This window comes from Carcharodon carcharias, chromosome 15 (assembly GCF_017639515.1).
Source record: "Carcharodon carcharias isolate sCarCar2 chromosome 15, sCarCar2.pri, whole genome shotgun sequence".
NCBI classification, from domain to species: domain Eukaryota; kingdom Metazoa; phylum Chordata; class Chondrichthyes; order Lamniformes; family Lamnidae; genus Carcharodon; species Carcharodon carcharias.
The window spans coordinates 26,620,367-26,636,417 of NC_054481.1; the positions used below are offsets into that span (position 1 = coordinate 26,620,367).

General features: G+C 41.1%; 1 protein-coding gene across 1 annotated transcript; it reads left to right on the forward strand.

The window, feature by feature from the left end:
- The first annotated feature begins 988 nt into the window (after positions 1 to 988).
- On the forward strand, positions 989 to 5,292 carry LOC121288107 (parvalbumin alpha-like). Its single transcript, XM_041206439.1, has 5 exons — positions 989 to 1,039; positions 1,558 to 1,625; positions 2,147 to 2,273; positions 3,864 to 3,973; positions 5,017 to 5,292. The coding sequence occupies exons 2-5, from the start codon at positions 1,565 to 1,567 to the stop codon at positions 5,040 to 5,042; spliced, it is 324 nt and encodes a 107-aa protein (XP_041062373.1). The 5' UTR covers positions 989 to 1,039; positions 1,558 to 1,564; the 3' UTR covers positions 5,043 to 5,292.
- The last annotated feature ends 10,759 nt before the right edge of the window (positions 5,293 to 16,051 follow it).

The following is a 16,051-nucleotide window of genomic DNA, read 5'->3' on the forward strand; positions in this document are numbered from 1 at the left end:
TGAGCTGAATTGGCTTCAAAGCCTCAATAACCTCAAAGCAGGGACATTGGAAGGAAGACTTAATAGAGGTGTTCAAAATCCTGAAGGACTTTGATAGAGTAAATAAGGTGAAACTGTTTCCAGTGGCAGAAGGGTCAGGGGTCAGAGACACAGATTTATTAGCAAAAGAACCAGAGGTGAGATGAGGTGATTTTTCTGCAGCTAATTATTGTGATCTAGAATACACTGACTGAAGGGCGGTGAAAGCAGATTCAACAGTAACTCACAAAGGGGAATTAGATAAATACTTGAAGGAAAAAAATGCAGGGCTACAGGGAGAAGACAGGGGGTTGGGACTAATTGGATAATTATTTCAAAAAGTACGATGGGCTAAATGGCCTCTTTCTGTGCTGTATCATCCTATGATTTAAGTTCAATTGAACCCACGGCTGTCCAGCAATACAGCTGCTGACTAATCCAACACAATTACACTCTAATCCCATTTGCAAAGCAGGGTTTGGAGGAAGGACATGTTCCATGATGCACGGAGGCGATGGGCCGAATGGCCTCCACCTGACCCTTAAATCTTTGTGTTTCTATAACATAAAATTGAATGATGCAGCAAATTTGCATTTCAGGGAAATTCCAATTGTTCGCCCCCAAAAAAGCATTCAACTTTTTTTCCCTAACGTTTGTATCATTTGAGTTCCTCGTCTTTAATGCATCCTTTTAAAAGAATATATATATAATATATTTCTAACAGTTACAAAACTCGGTCTTTCAGGAAGAATCACTGCAGCTAAGATGTTATTGATCATTATTAAACATAAATTCTGTTCAGATAAAAATAGGCCCAAGAAAGTGATTAGCTGGTAAGTTCATTTGACACTGATCCCTTCTCCGTGTTCAAGGAGTCGTGATGACGCTGAAATTTGAATTCTGCAAACGCCTGGCAAATTGAAGTGTATATAAAGAGCAGCTTAGATCACAGCTGTGCGCTGCACTTGCTCTCTTCACCTCCTGATTCGCCTTTGGAAAGGGTAGAAGACCTACAGAACAGGTGAGTTGTACCAGCCTCCTCTCAATCTTCCTCCAGGTCTTTTCAAGGTGGAATCAATGCATCCAGCAACCAACCAGCCAACCACCAATAAGCAAAACCCTACTTGGGTCTTTGGAGCTTCTTCAACCGATCTTCTTGATGCCTTGGACTGCCAGAACTAATTTAATTATGGACACTTGGGGGGGGGTGGGGAAGCCTTGCAAGATGGTGCAAATCATTGGAACTGTAAAGAAAGTCGGCGCTGAGTGCCGGCCCTTCGACATCCTCCTTCACTCGCAGGAAACCTGCTCACTCGTCCCAAGAAAAGTGGAACAAAGAAGGCTTCATTGAGCAAGAAACCGCACAGCAAGTGGAGATACGATGCTGCTACACCTCATTCATATATATATATAAATAACGGGACACTTGATAAGGAGGTGTAGAGAGGAGTCTTTTATTAAAGAAAATGTTATTGTGCCCATAGGGAATGCACAAGAGGCAACAGTGAGTGACTGACCCTTTTCATTGTTATTTTCCAGTATCACAATGTCTATGGCCTCGGTACTCAACCCTCAGGACATCGACAAAGCCCTTGCTGAATGTGCCGGTGAAGTATTCCATTTTTTTCCTCATACAGTAGCTTGGCTGACACCAGTAGATTGTTCCAATTTTCCATCGTTGGTCAAGTGTGTTTTTAAAGAAATTGAAACGGCTCAATGCTATAGGAACGGACATCTCACAGGCAGGATTCCTCATTCTGTAACTACACCCACCCCCGCCAATTTTGCAACGAACAAAAGGTTATCTTAACCTTCAGAAAACTGGGAATGAAATTAGTCAAAGTCTGAGGGAGTTATAGGGGAGGTACCATTCCCCAAACATTAACGGATTCATTACTCAGCTACATTAAGAATGGTTGAACCTGGAATTAGAAAACGCCTGCCTGATTTTGTAAGGCTAATGGTTAAGGGGGGATGGATCCCATCCAAATATTTCCTAGCGTGGGGAGGGAGTTTTTTTCTAAGCAAAGGGGGATTCGGGGGTTTATTGGTACGAGGTTCTTTGGTCGTATCTTTCTCTTGCAACTTTTTATTTCGCTCTCTGTCTCTCTCCCTCTCCAAATGGCAGCTGCGTTCAACCACAAGACATTCTTCGCAACCAGCGGCCTGAGCAAGAAATCAGATGCCGAGCTCGCTAAAGTTTTCAACATCCTCGACCAGGATCAGAGTGGTTTCATTGAAGTGGAGGAGCTGAAGTAGGAACCCACTTTTACTTCGCTGTACAGGGTCTATTGATAGATTGCATGTTGAATACTCATTGCTGATCTCATCGTATCTGTGCACCTGGTGCATATGTATGTGTATATATATATATATATAGTAATGGATGTCTTGCCTCTGCTACTCGAATATTGGAATACCTTGGAACAGAGATACAGGCGATTAAGGTCCCTTTCTTTACATTTATGGCTTTATTCCTGTTGAGGTCAATTACATGCACCCCCACATCTTCATTCTTTGGTATCCATTTAGTTTTGAAATAGAGGTGCCCTTATCAGCCTTGTCTTTTTTCCTCTCCTGAAACTACTTTCTAACATTAAGGCAAATTGATAATGGGAAGCAAACATAGCAACTGGAGGGGGCCATTTAGCCCCTTGAGCTTGTTCTGTCATTCATTGAGAACATGGCTGACCTGTGACATATCCGCCTTTGCCCCATACCCCTTAATACCTTTGGTTAATAAAAATCTAGCAATATTAGATTTAAAATTAACTATTCATTGAATTAACATCAATTGCTGTTTACAGAAGAGCATTCCAAACTTCTACCACCCTTTTTGTGTAGTATTGTTTCCAGCTTTACCTTGTAAGGTCTGGTGCTAATTTGTCGACAATGCCCAACTCCATAACCAGTGAAAATAGTTTCTCTCTCTCTGCCCTATTTGTTCCACTTAATATCTTGAAAGCTTCAATCAAATCAGGGATAATATAACCTATGTAATCTCTAAACTTGGGGAAACATTTGGTCACAAATCACCTTGGCTTTTATTCATTACCGATCCCAGAAAGGCAAATGGGAAACAAAACCTGAATGATCTTTTGTCATCCCTTAGCTGCTATAAGGCAGTGGGAGGCTGTGCAGCAAGCTATACTGCTGGCTGAACCAAATGCTCTGTGCTGGGACAATGTAGAGTTGCCTAAACTCTCTCAGAGGCCCAATGAGATTCATAAAGTTGGTAAAAAGCGAATTGTAATAGAGACCATCTGATTACTTTTTCAATTTAAAGGGGTACATTTCGAAAATATTGGTTCACACTAGTTTTGGGTCAGTCAGAGGCTAATTGCTATTAAGAATACCCTGAGGTCAACAGTCAATACATATCCTACTGCTGGGCATATTCCCCTGTTGATTGGATATAATTGGTTGTCTTTTGTTTGGTACTATTTTAAGCACTGCGTGAGACAGAAAGTGATATTCAAGCATGATTGATACACCTCAATTTCTCTACATGACTAGCAGATGTCCTGTGGCATTGTTCACAATGAGAGTGTGTTATTAATAACATGTGATGGGTAAAGCATTACAATTGCAATAAGTGTGCACAATACAAAGGACTTTGAATAGATTCTAAGTGAATAGATATATGAATATTTAAAACACTAATTTTGTGTGCCAGCCTGATTAATACCTATTCAATATCATACTTATAGTCAATGTGCAATTAATAAAGAAGATGCTTGCATCTATATTCCCATTAAACTTGGGGTACACCCAATGGATTACTTTTGATGTGTAGTCACTGTTGAAATGTAGGGGATTTACTTGGTTGCTTTTCTTGCTTTCAGACTTTTCCTGCAGAATTTTTCTTCGAATGCAAGGAAACTGAATGATTCTGAGACCAAGGCGTTCCTTGATGCTGGAGACAGTGATCATGATGGCAAGATCGGAGTTGATGGTGTGTTAAACACTTTTGCAAAACATACTTTTCTGCAGAATTTTAATAATGAGCAAAGATAATGTTGCATACAGTGTGGAGTACTAGTTTCACTTCTACTTTACCTTAGCTTTTATGAATCTATTTTTCCCCCATTTGTGTACCCTTTCTGCCCTGAAGGTGCTGACTTTTATATTATGGCCTGTATCTCAGTAAAGTGGTTACTCTTTAGTTGTCAGCCAGATACTTGAGTGTTAAGAATAGAAAAAATAGGAACAGGAATACACCATTCATCCCCTCCAGCCTGCTCCACCATTCAATACAATCATGGCTGATCTCCTAACCCTCCTTTCATACTCACTCCCTATATGCCTTGATTGCCTGTGAACTCAGAAATATATTGGTCTCAGTCTTGGATATACTTAACGATGGAGCATCCACAACTCTGTGTGATTGACAATCAAAAAGATTCATAGCCATCTGAGCAAAGAAATGTATCCTTATCTCAGTCTTAAATGATTGACCCCTTATCCTGAAGCTGTGTTCCTGTGTTCTAAATTCCTCAGCCAGGGAAATAACCTCTGTCTGCCTTGTCAAGCCCCTTCAGAATCTTACATTCTTCAATGTTGATAGCTTGCTTGAGGATGTAGAAAAAACTTGATTCTATCCTTGGTGTGCTTCCCAGTAAATATCGCTAAATACTGGTTGAGCACAGGAGCCTGCCCTGGCTGATTGTATATCTGCTCCCTAACCTGGGAGGCAGAGGAGGGGGAAGGGGGGCTATAAGTCAAATTGTAATGCCATTGATGTATCTTGCCACCCTTAGTTGACCTAAGGTAAAATTCAAAACAGACCAAGGATCAAATCTGAGTGAACCCAACACTACACCAGGAAATGAAGGTGGAGTGCAACCAAATGACTTCAACAACTAATGAAAAAACAATGCTTCAGACTTAGCTGATGGTTTGGGACAAATACAAACTTTGTACTTGTAAAGTTCTTTTGGAAATGTCACTTTATTATTCAGACATATTCATTCTGAAACCCTTTGTTTTATGTTCCAGAGTTCAAGTGCATGGTCAAAGCATAAAGGAGCTAAAACAGAAGGCCACTCTCTCAATGCTGAGCAGTTCAACACCTTTACTATCATCACACATAGCAAGCACGTTTTTATTTATACATTTTGATACAGTTGAATGACATGAATAAATGTCTAAATGTCGTTTCCTTTGTTGGAACTTTTTAACTGAGCATTTTCTGTGCAGTCTAATTGATATTTATTGTTCAATATATTAATTGTGGAAAGAGCCTCAAATCGCCAAATTCACAAAATAATAAAGATCACCATTGAAAATAATTTCTTAGTCTGGTTTGCTTGTGTCCCTTGGATGGATTGGAATGTTGTGTCTCTCTTTGCTGTCACATATAGTAAGATATGCAAGCATTACTTAAGTTTTAAATAGCCTTAAATAAATGAAAAATTAGCGACACGTGCTCCCAATGGTCTGAATGAAGAGAAGGTTGAAATCAAAGTAATTAATTTTTAATCACCATGGTTATTGAAACAAGAGGTAAACAAAAATATTCTTCTCTACAAATGAATGCTGAAGACTAGCATGGGGCCCAGCCCAGTGCATGTAAAGTGTCTTTCTCCCTCTTTGATTTATTGTACATTCCAAAGTCTGCAGTAATAATACGTGATCAAAGATCAAACTTTCTTTAGAAGTTCCAACCAAGAAGGGAATGAATGGTTAATGCCTGCAAAAATAAAGGTAGGTAAGGGTATGTATATGAGTTTGAAAGTTCCCCACCCCCTACCGATAACTTTAGGATCCCATTGTCAAACGTGTTCCCTAGTTTAACTAGAGATTGATATGTAACATGAAGATGTTGATATTGAATTTGATTAACCATTGCTTCAGCATCTTTGCTAAGGCTTCCATGCCCCTGTAATGTCCCAGTGCTGATCCAATTGGCATTCTGAACAGCTTCATTCCTTATTTCTACATTTGCCAGCTTTAGTAGATGAAGGTTGAAATGCATGATTGGCAATGGTCCCAAGGATCACCCTGGTTCATGTTAACCATTTAAAGAGGCTCAAGGATTTAGTGATCTGTCCCGGACCCTTATCAATTCTCCTCATGAAGTGCATAGTACAGAGGTTCAGTTGGTCCCCACCCTTGTTTCCATGTACCAATTCTTTGATTTTTTTCTACTGTTTGGCATATAATGTCACAGAATAATTTTTACCCTAACTCTGGTATTTAAAAACACTAAGATGCAGATAAGAGGATCCCTAAATAAACCTCAGAAATGAAAGTGAAATCAGTTATTAATCATTTCATAATCACAAAATATAAACCACAGCAATTGCACTTCAAAGAGTAATTCATTGGATGTCAAACCCTGCAGGACATCTTGAGGATTCAGTAATTCACTCGGTAAATGCAAGTTACCTTTTTTCTACAAACTCACACTTATACCTGAGCTATCTGACCTCTTGAGCTATTGCTTATGGGTGGGCTGCTGGCTGTAGCATGATATCCAATGATGCCATAACTAACGTGAAAGTGTGCAAAGCCAACACTGGATGCCATTTTCCAGCCCTTAACTTGACTACAGAAACAAAAGGTAGTAAGAGAATGGGCCATTCAAGATAATTCTCTTCACAAAAGAAAATAAGTCATGTGATCAAGTTAGAGGAAATTAAAATGAGGGAGAAGACACTTTCATTTCCTCATTTTTTATATGAATGGTTCAGAAGCAGGAATCAATTATAAGCTTAATAAATTTTTGGAGGGAGAATTCAAGCTTAGCAGAAGTGGTATCTCTTCAAATAATTTATTCATCATTCTTCAACTGTGAGGCATCACAGCTGATCCTGATTTCACCTCACATCCTCACATCCACATGCACATTCCCAACAGGGGTCAGTAGCAGGAAGACTGGCCAATTTTTATTTCCCCTTGCCCTTGCAGCCCAGGGATGTTGATACCAGCTGTACCCATCACTGCCAATCCACCCCACCCTGCCAGTGAATGGCATCTGCAGCTGGGAAAAAATAATTCACAATAGGGCCAGGAGTAAACCTGAGGCTTTCCTGCATCATAAGTGTCAATACCCCAGAATATAGCTGACAAAGGAACAAAGGAAGCCATTCAGCCCCTTTAGTATGTTCATGACTGATCCTTAACTCCATGTACCCACCTTGGCTGTATAACCCCTAATACCTTTACCCAACAAAAATCTATCAATCTAAACTTTGAAATCTTTAATTGAACCCAGATTCCAACAGATTTTCACAATCCTTTGTGTGAAGAAGTGCTTCCTGACATCACCCCTGAATGACCCAGCTCTAATTTTAAGGATTTGTCCCCTTTATCTGGACAGTCCTGAGAGCCATCAGTTGAGTTTGATGAATGGGCATCGTGTAAGTAACAATTAGGAGGTACAGAAATTTGGGAAATCAATTTGCATCAAACTTGGTCAGGTTATTAATAAAGCACGGAACAGCAATAATGGAAATCATTAGACCAGACTTTGGTGGGTAAGTATGAATGGCTCCATCAGGAAAAATTAATGTGAAGAATTAGGGATTTGCTTAAGAAATGGTACACAGAAACAAGGAGGTGCATCACTTAAAACTTTGTACTGTGCACTTCATGAGTGGAGGTGACAAAATGCATCACTCCAAAGACTTGACACTAAATCCTCAAACCTCTTTCAGCAGTTATGCTGAGCTGGAAACGTTTCCTGAGAACATTATCAGCAGTATGTTCAAATCTGGTCTGGTATTCGTTGTTGAGGGAAAGAGAAAGAACTGAACTTCACAGAATACCAACTGGATCAGCGCTGTGGCATAATGTAACTGTTAAGGAATAGTGGAAGCATGAGGTGGAAAATAAAGAAAAACATTAAGACACCTGTTTTGTGTCCTGGCCCAATATTTAGTCTCTAACCAACATTAGCAAAATAAATTAACTCATCATTATGATATTGCTGTTTGTGGAATCTTGCTGTGTGCAAATTGCCTTCTGTGTTTCCTACATTGCAACAGTGACGACACTTGAAAAAGTACTTCATTGGCTATAAAGCACTCGGGATGTCCTGAGATCATGTAAGGTGCTATATAAATGCAAGTCTTTCTTTAAGAGAAATAGCTAATATCCTAATTTCAGTCTGGCAAATTTTATTATATTTAATTGCAGAGTGGCTGATTGGTTTTGACTAACCAAGTTCACGTGGAAGGAATAAACAACCCTGCTACAGATCAGATTGTAATCAGATATTGGGTTTGTGTGACTCCAGGGCATTCATACATGCAGTACATTCCTGCACTGTCAAAAATGTGCATTTATTTTTCCATGCCACCTTTATGTAACATGAACAACAGCTTGTATTTATAAAGTGCACTCGACACAGTTGCAAGATGCTTCAGAAGCACGTTATCAGACACAATTTGACACCAAGTCACAGAATGGAATGTTAGGACAGGTGAGGTAGGTTTCAATAAAGAAAGAAAGACTTGCATTTATATAGCACTTTTTACAACCATAAGACATCCAATGAAGTATTTTTTAAGTGCAATAACTGTTGTAATATAGGAAATGTAGCAACTAATTTGCACACAGCAAGCTCCAACAAACAGCAATGTGATAATTATTTAATAATTATTTTATGATATTGATTGAGGGATAAATATTGGTCAGTACACCAAGGATAACTCTCCTATTCTTCTCTGAAAAAGCACCATGGGCTGCTTTGCTTTTTAAAAATAGGATGTGGGCATCATTGGCTAGGCCAGCATTTTTATAGCCCATCCCTAATGGTTCTTGAGAAGATGCTGGTGAGTTGTCTTCTTGAACTGCTGCAGTCCATGTGGTGTTGGTACTTCTATCTTCTCCCTGAAAGGGCAAACAGGACCTGAACATCTCATCTGAAAGATGGCATCTCCAACAGTACAGCTCTACCTCATTACTGAGGAGAATCATCCTTAACTTTTGCCCTCAAGTCCTGGAGTAAGACTTAAACCCACAATCTTCTGACTCAGAGAAAATAGTGCTACCAACGGAGCCACTGTTGACACTCACAGTGTGCTGAGTGCCTGAAAGGAGAAGAAAGAGATATCGAGGCAGAGAAACTTGGAGAGGTAATTTTGGAGTTTAGGGCCTAAACAGCTGAAGACAAGACTGCCAACAATGGATAAGTTAAAATTTGGGATGCACAAGAGGCCAGGATTGGAGGAGTGCTGAGGTCTTGGAGGGTTGTAAGGCTGGATGAAATCACAGAGATAGGGAGGGGGGAGGCCATGGAAGAATTTGAATGTAAGGATAAGAACTTTAAAATGGAGGCATTGGCAGGCTGACAGCCAATGTAGGTTAGACAGCACGGGTGATGGGTGAATGGGACTTGACATGAGCTAGGATGCAAGCAGCTGAACTGATATTTATGGACCCAATTTCTAATAAGATTTCAGTATCCCAGTATAATGCATTTTGGCAAGGCTAAGTGAGCAATGGAGGTTCTAGTCCTATATAGCTTGATCAGAAAGAACCTCTTCCATATTGATCATTCATTTTTGATCTATTACTTTCTTTGCAATGAGAAATACAGCAATGAAACCCCATAGCAATCGAATTCTTTTTGTGCAATCACCACCTACTAAATCTCCAAACAAGGTAGTGATCTGGAATTGATAATCTGCCCATATAGAGTATCAGCATTGAGCTGTCAAATGCTTATTTATAATTAAGCATGTCAGCCAAGTATATTGTCCTGCCTAGCATAAGTCCAACAACCCTCATCCTGGGACTCTATCCCCAGCTTCACAGTGACTGAAGCTCTCCATGCCTATGACATTAAACCGGTTCTGGCTCGGTGTTCTGACTGGTGAATTCTTTCACTTGTTATCTTGGTTTAACCTTCTTAACCTTCAAATTAAAACTCTTAATTCTCTATTCTAAAAAAAAATACTCACAACCTATGGAATAAAACACACTACTGCATTAAAGAAGAAATATTGCACCATTAACTTCATGCAGTTAATAATGATCTCACTTTATTATATCCCAGTTGTATTTAGTACTATTCTATAAAGTTTAATGTAACCCTCTGCATTCAATATGGCTTTATTAAATGTACTACAATACTATTCATTTAGTACAATCATATTGCATTTAATATAGTCCATGTTATCTTATTGCGTTTCTAAAATCCTCTGCATTTAATATAATTTTATGCAGTTAGAAGTGTCCTGCAAATATGATAGATGCATATGTTAAAAGTATAATTTGACTTTATGCGGTCTCATGAATTTAATTTAGTACTTTCCCTTTAATGTGTAAATAATGAAATGTTGTAGAATACATTAAATGCAATAGGACCATTTTAGTTATAAAAGAAAGAAAGACTGGCATTTCAATAGCATCATTCACAACCATTAGAAAGTCCCAAAGTGCTTTACAACCAATGAAGTACTTTTGAAGTGTAGTCACTGTTGTAATGCAGGAAATGTGGAAGCCAATATGCACGCAGTAAGCTCCCACAAACAGCAACGTGATAATGGCCAGAAAGGAAGAGTTAACTTTCTAGGTCATTGACCTATCATCAGAATTGTCAACCCATCTTTCTCTTTGTAACTGGGCACCATATCATCTTTGTTTTAATGCTGCTGGGAGTTTTGAATAAATGAATTTTTGACAAAAGACTGCAATTAGTTTTCTTCAAGGGAATCCCTAGAGCTAATCAACAGTGTTTCCATTGTAAAAACAGAATTACCTGGAAAAACTCAGCAGGTCTGGCAGCATCGGCGGAGAAGAAAAGAGTTGATGTTTCGAGTCCTCATGACCCTTCGACAGAACTTGAGTTCGAGTCCAAGACTCGAACTCAAGTTCTGTCGAAGGGTCGTGAGGACTCGAAACGTCAACTCTTTTCTTCTCCGCCGATGCTGCCAGACCTGCTGAGTTTTTCCAGGTAATTCTGTTTTTGTTTTGGATTTCCAGCATCCGCAGTTTTTTTGTTTTTATCTCAGTGTTTCCATTGTACCTGTTTCTTTTACTAAGTCAAAAGGAGTTTTATTTTGAAGATAGGGAATCTGCAGCTGATATAATTAACATTCTGTGGTGTGATCCCTCCTTGGCTTCGTCCATCTCTAACTTTGTAATCTCCTCCAACCTCACAACCCTCAAAGATCTCTGCACTCCTCCAATTCTGATCTCTTTCACATCACCGATTTTAATAACTCTACCTTTGGTGGCTGTGCCTTCAGCTACCTGGATCCCAACCTCTGGAATTCCCTCCCTACACCTCTCTGCCTCGCTTTCTTCCTTCAAGACATTCCTTAAAGCCTAGCCCTTTGACCAAGCTTTTGGTCACCTGCCCTAATATCTCCTTATGCTCAGTGTCAAATTTAGTTTGCAAGTGCTCCAGAGAAGTGCCTTGGGATATCTTACTGAGTTAAAGTCGCTATATCAATGCAAGTAGTTGTTGCTGTGATGAAACCATCTCCCTTGAGAAGGAAGAAGCAGGATTTTTCAATTTTAAATCGTATCCACATTCTAAAATTAGGATGACTAAAGAGCTTTTATTTATTCTTGTGGGAGACACTGGCCCAGCCTGTGTCTATTGTCCATCCTTGGTTGCCCTGGTAGAGAGGAGGACAGGGCTGTTAAAGTCAGCCACTTCAGGCTGAGTGGAGCCATGTGCAGATGACAGGTTCCCTGTCCTTAAAAAGACTACTCTGACTTTTAATAACAAAATCAGCAGCTTTCACAGTCATTCACAGACCAAGTGTGTCTTAATGTGTTGTTTCAATTACATTCCACAAAACTGCCTGATCACAATTAGACCAAAATAAACATACAAAAGTAATATTTCAGTCTTAATCGCAATCTGCTGACCAGCCAAGAACTACAGCTCCTGGACTTTGTTCCAGGTGAAAATTTCTAATATCTTGGGCTACCAACTGGCTCACATTTCTGGAGGCTTCACCACATGAGACAGGATTGAATGCTTTCCCCCATGGCGAGTTTGATGATGGGGGACATTTAATCGGGTGGGAAGGTGGTGGTTGGGGATCCCACTGCTTCCTGCCTCTGCCTTGATTAAGGAAGGCTTGTTGACGGCCTTCTCCCCCCGCTACCAACTGACGCCCTTAAGTGAGCAATTAATGTCCACTTAAGGGCCGCATCCTGCCGCCGCTGATATTCACCCAGAGGCAGGTAGCGGGACTCACCATATGGGAGGCCCAAAGAGCAAACCCTGTCTGGGTTGCTTGTGGGTTTCCAGGAGAGTCCCTGGTCCAAAGGCACTCAGTGCTAACAGCCGACCCCTGCCCTTGGTGTCAAACCAGCCCCCCCCCACCAACCCCACTCTGCCGACAATTTCAAACATGTGACCCCCCACCCCCCCCCGCCCCCCCTCCCCAGCCCTCTCTCACCTTTGGCCCAGATCCCTGGTGATACGAGTCCTCGGGTGGATCCATTACCAATGGCAGCCACAACTTCTCTGGTGGCACAGCTGCCGGCCTCTGACAGCTCTTAGGGGTCGGGGTGGGATTTCCACACTTGGAGAGCTTGATCCTGGGGGAGGCCTGCTCCTGCCTAGGTAAGTACCTGCTTGGCACATAGTTTGGCAGACCCTTCTGAAAGGGAGTGACATGGGGTTCTTACTGGCTCTCCAGCTGATGGATGAAACCCCCCGTTGTTTCCATTAAATACCATCATGACACCCAACCGCTCAGGCCCCGTGTTTCTATCATTGGTCACTCCACATGTCCCTCCTCGTGCGACACTTCTTTCCAATACCCCCAAGTTCCACTCCTCATCCTAATTTGGACATATATTGGCCATGTTTCCAAACGTGGAACTCCCAAACCTGGCTACACGGTGGGAGTGCCTTCATCACACAGGCTGCAGTGAATCAAGAGGAAAGCCCACTATCAAACTCCTCAAATTGTCTGTGATGCCCCTACAGTTGCTTTGCCTACCAACACTCACTGTTTAGGCTAATACCAAAAGGAAACACAGACTTTAATTTATATAGAATCATTGATGGTTATGGTACAGAAGGAGGCCATTCAGCCCATCAAGTTGTGCTGGCTCTCTGCAAGAGCAATTTAGCTAGTCCCAAGCCCCTGCCATTTGCCCATGGCCTTGCAATTATTTTCTCAACAGGGGCTTACCCTTTTGAAAGCCACAACTGAATCTGCCTTCAGCACCTTCTCAGGCAGTGCATTCTCAATCTTAATCACTCGTTGTGGAAAAAGTTTTTCTTCCTGTCACCTTTGGTTCTTTTGCCAATCATCTTAACTCAAAGTCCTGTGGTTCTCCATCCTTCCACCAATGGGAACAGTTTCTCCCTATCTACTCCGACCAGACCGCTCATGATTTTGAACGCCTCTCTCAAACCTGCTCTCAACCTTCTCTCCCCCAATCTATCCACATAACTGAGGTCCCTCATCCCTGGAACCATTCTTGTAAATCTTTTCCGCACCTTCTCCAAAGCCTTCACATCCTTCCTAAAGTGTGGTGCCTAGAATTGGGCACAATAGTCATTCAGTTGAGGCCGAATTAATGTTTTATAAAGGTTCATCATAACTTCCTTACTTTTGTACACTATGTCTGCATTCATGAAGCCCAAGATCCCGCATGCCTTATTAACCACTTTCTCAACCTGCCTTACCACCTTCAATGATTTGTGCACATATATCCCCAGGTCCCTGTGCTTCTGCACCTAGTTTAGAATTGTAACTTTTAGCTTGTACTGCCTCTCCTTGTTCTTCCTCCTAGAACGTATCACTTTATACTTCTCTGCATTAAATTTAATTTGCCACTCGGCCTGACCATTTCTGCCCTGCTGTTAATGCTGAAGTCACTCATTATCCTTCTCACAGTTCACAATTCTTCCAACTTTTGTGTCATGTGCAAATTTTGCAATTGCCCCCTAAGTCTGTCAACCCAAAAGATACTCGCTTAGTACTGCACTGGGAATGTCAGCCTTGATTTGTAATCAAGTACAAGTCTCAGTTTTGTGAGGAACTGCAAGGCAATACATGGATTTATACCCAATACAGAGGGAGGAAACTGGGGAGAAAAAATTACTGCACCGTCAATACCAGAACATTTGAAAGAGTCACCTTTGTAAACATATGTTTCAGTACTGCCCTCTGGTGGAAATTGGCTGCATTAAATTAAAATGTCTCAATGACTCTTTCAAGACTCCATAACCTTCTACAGAAACGTGGATCAAATCAAAGTAACAAAATCCAGATGTGTTATGAGCCAAGGTTCTGAGATTTAGATAAAACCACACGTAAAGAAAGGCTTGTGTTTCTATAACACCTTTCATGTTCTCATAACATCCCAAACTGCTTCACAGTCTATTAATTACTTTTGAAGTGTAGTCACTGTTGTAAGTTTAGCGATAGGTAGCAATCTAATTTTTTGGCACGACCCCACAAACAGGAACGAGATAATGATTTTGCTTTCTCTGATGTTGGTTATGGGATAAATGTTGTCCAGAATACCGGGAAGAACTCCCCTGCTCTTCTTCGCAGTGTTACCAAGGGATCTTTTATGTCCATCTAACAGGGTAGATGGGGCTTCAGTTTAACACTTCATCTGAAAGTTGGCACCTCTGACTAATTGACAAAACAACCAGGGGATGATAAGAAGAAATATTTTTCGGCAGTGAGTTGTAACGATCTGGAATGCACTGCCTGAAAGAGTGGTAGAAACGGATTAAATGGATTTTTAAAAGACAATTGGATAAATACTTGAAGGGGGGAAACGTACAAGGCAGTGTGGAAAGAGCAGGGATGTAAAACTAATTGGACAGGTCCGTCAAAGAGACAGCACAGGCACAATGGGCGACTGGCCTCCTGTGCTGTGTGATTTTATTAAAACCGCAGCAAGTGAACCACACATTAAGATGCTAGAAACTATTGCGAGCCAGGCAATGAGGGCAGGTTACTGTGTCCCACGCTTTATCATCTTAACTCATCTTCACAGCATTTGTGGATTCCAATCAATGGAAGAAAAGAATCAGTGTCACCAGCGCAGCTGCCTCACATAGTCAGGACTAATCCATCACTGTCAATGCTGATGGAGGAAGTGGAGAAACCTACACTGCATTTCCAAAACTGCATAGCCTGTGGGTCTGGGCTGGGGAACAGATTAATAATTCTTTGAAATCCTAGACAATTACACTACCAACCACCACCACTCGCAACCCCCCCCCCCCATCCCCCCATCCCCCCACCACCCCAAACTTGCACAGGTCTACCTCCCCACCCCACTAAAATAAAACCTACCTCAACAGAGAAGGCTGGGCTGTTCGGACTCACTGTGTTGATGGGAGGGGAGAGCAAGATACACAAACTGGGCACGAACTTTATACTTCCACTGATGGCCCTGGGTATGAACCCCAAACTTTGATCAATGCCTCTGGCCATGGACAATGTGCCCTGACCAACACTCATGCCACAACCTGGAAAAAGAAAACTTGTAGCTTTTGGTTGAGGCATGCATAGGCTTTTCAACCATGATGTTATATGCATATACACATATAAATTGCTGGCTGCCATTCCCATCAGCAGAAGCCCTTAAACAGATGACTTGGTGATGGATCTCATTGTTGTCTGTGGGGTCTTGCTGCTTGCAAGTTGCTGCCACGTTTCCTACATTACAACAGCCATTGCACTTCAAAAGGAGTGAACTGGTTTTAAAGTGCTTTGGGACATCCTGAGGTCACAAAAGGCAGTGCTTAATTGCAAGTTCTTTCTTTAATCAAATGGCAAAACAGGCTCAAGGTGCTGAATGGCCTACTCATGTTCCTCTTACAGTTAATGTTTCAGTATCTTATAAATAAAAAAATGTACTTTTCTTGGGTGCTCCTGAGTTTTGTATATGACTTATTAATTGATTATATAACTGTAAGTATATGTGACAGTAAATTTTTCACTTCGTGGTATGAGTGCTAATGTGGCAGGGTGTATCAGTCGCTCATAGAGATCAAGAGAATCAGATGTGTTCTATAATGTCAAAGAGGATGAAATATTTAACCTTTATTCTGGGATGATATGAATTGCAAAAATTCTAA

Bases quoted from the DNA above. Each gene is read 5' to 3' on its own strand.
- LOC121288107 (XM_041206439.1), top strand. From the start codon at position 1,565: ATGTCTATGGCCTCGGTACTCAACCCTCAGGACATCGACAAAGCCCTT. The intron at 1,626-2,146 runs GTGAAGTATTCC...TCCAAATGGCAG, and splicing joins AGCCCTTGCTGAATGTGCCG to CTGCGTTCAACCACAAGACA. The intron at 3,974-5,016 runs GTGTGTTAAACA...TTTATGTTCCAG, and splicing joins TGGCAAGATCGGAGTTGATG to AGTTCAAGTGCATGGTCAAA.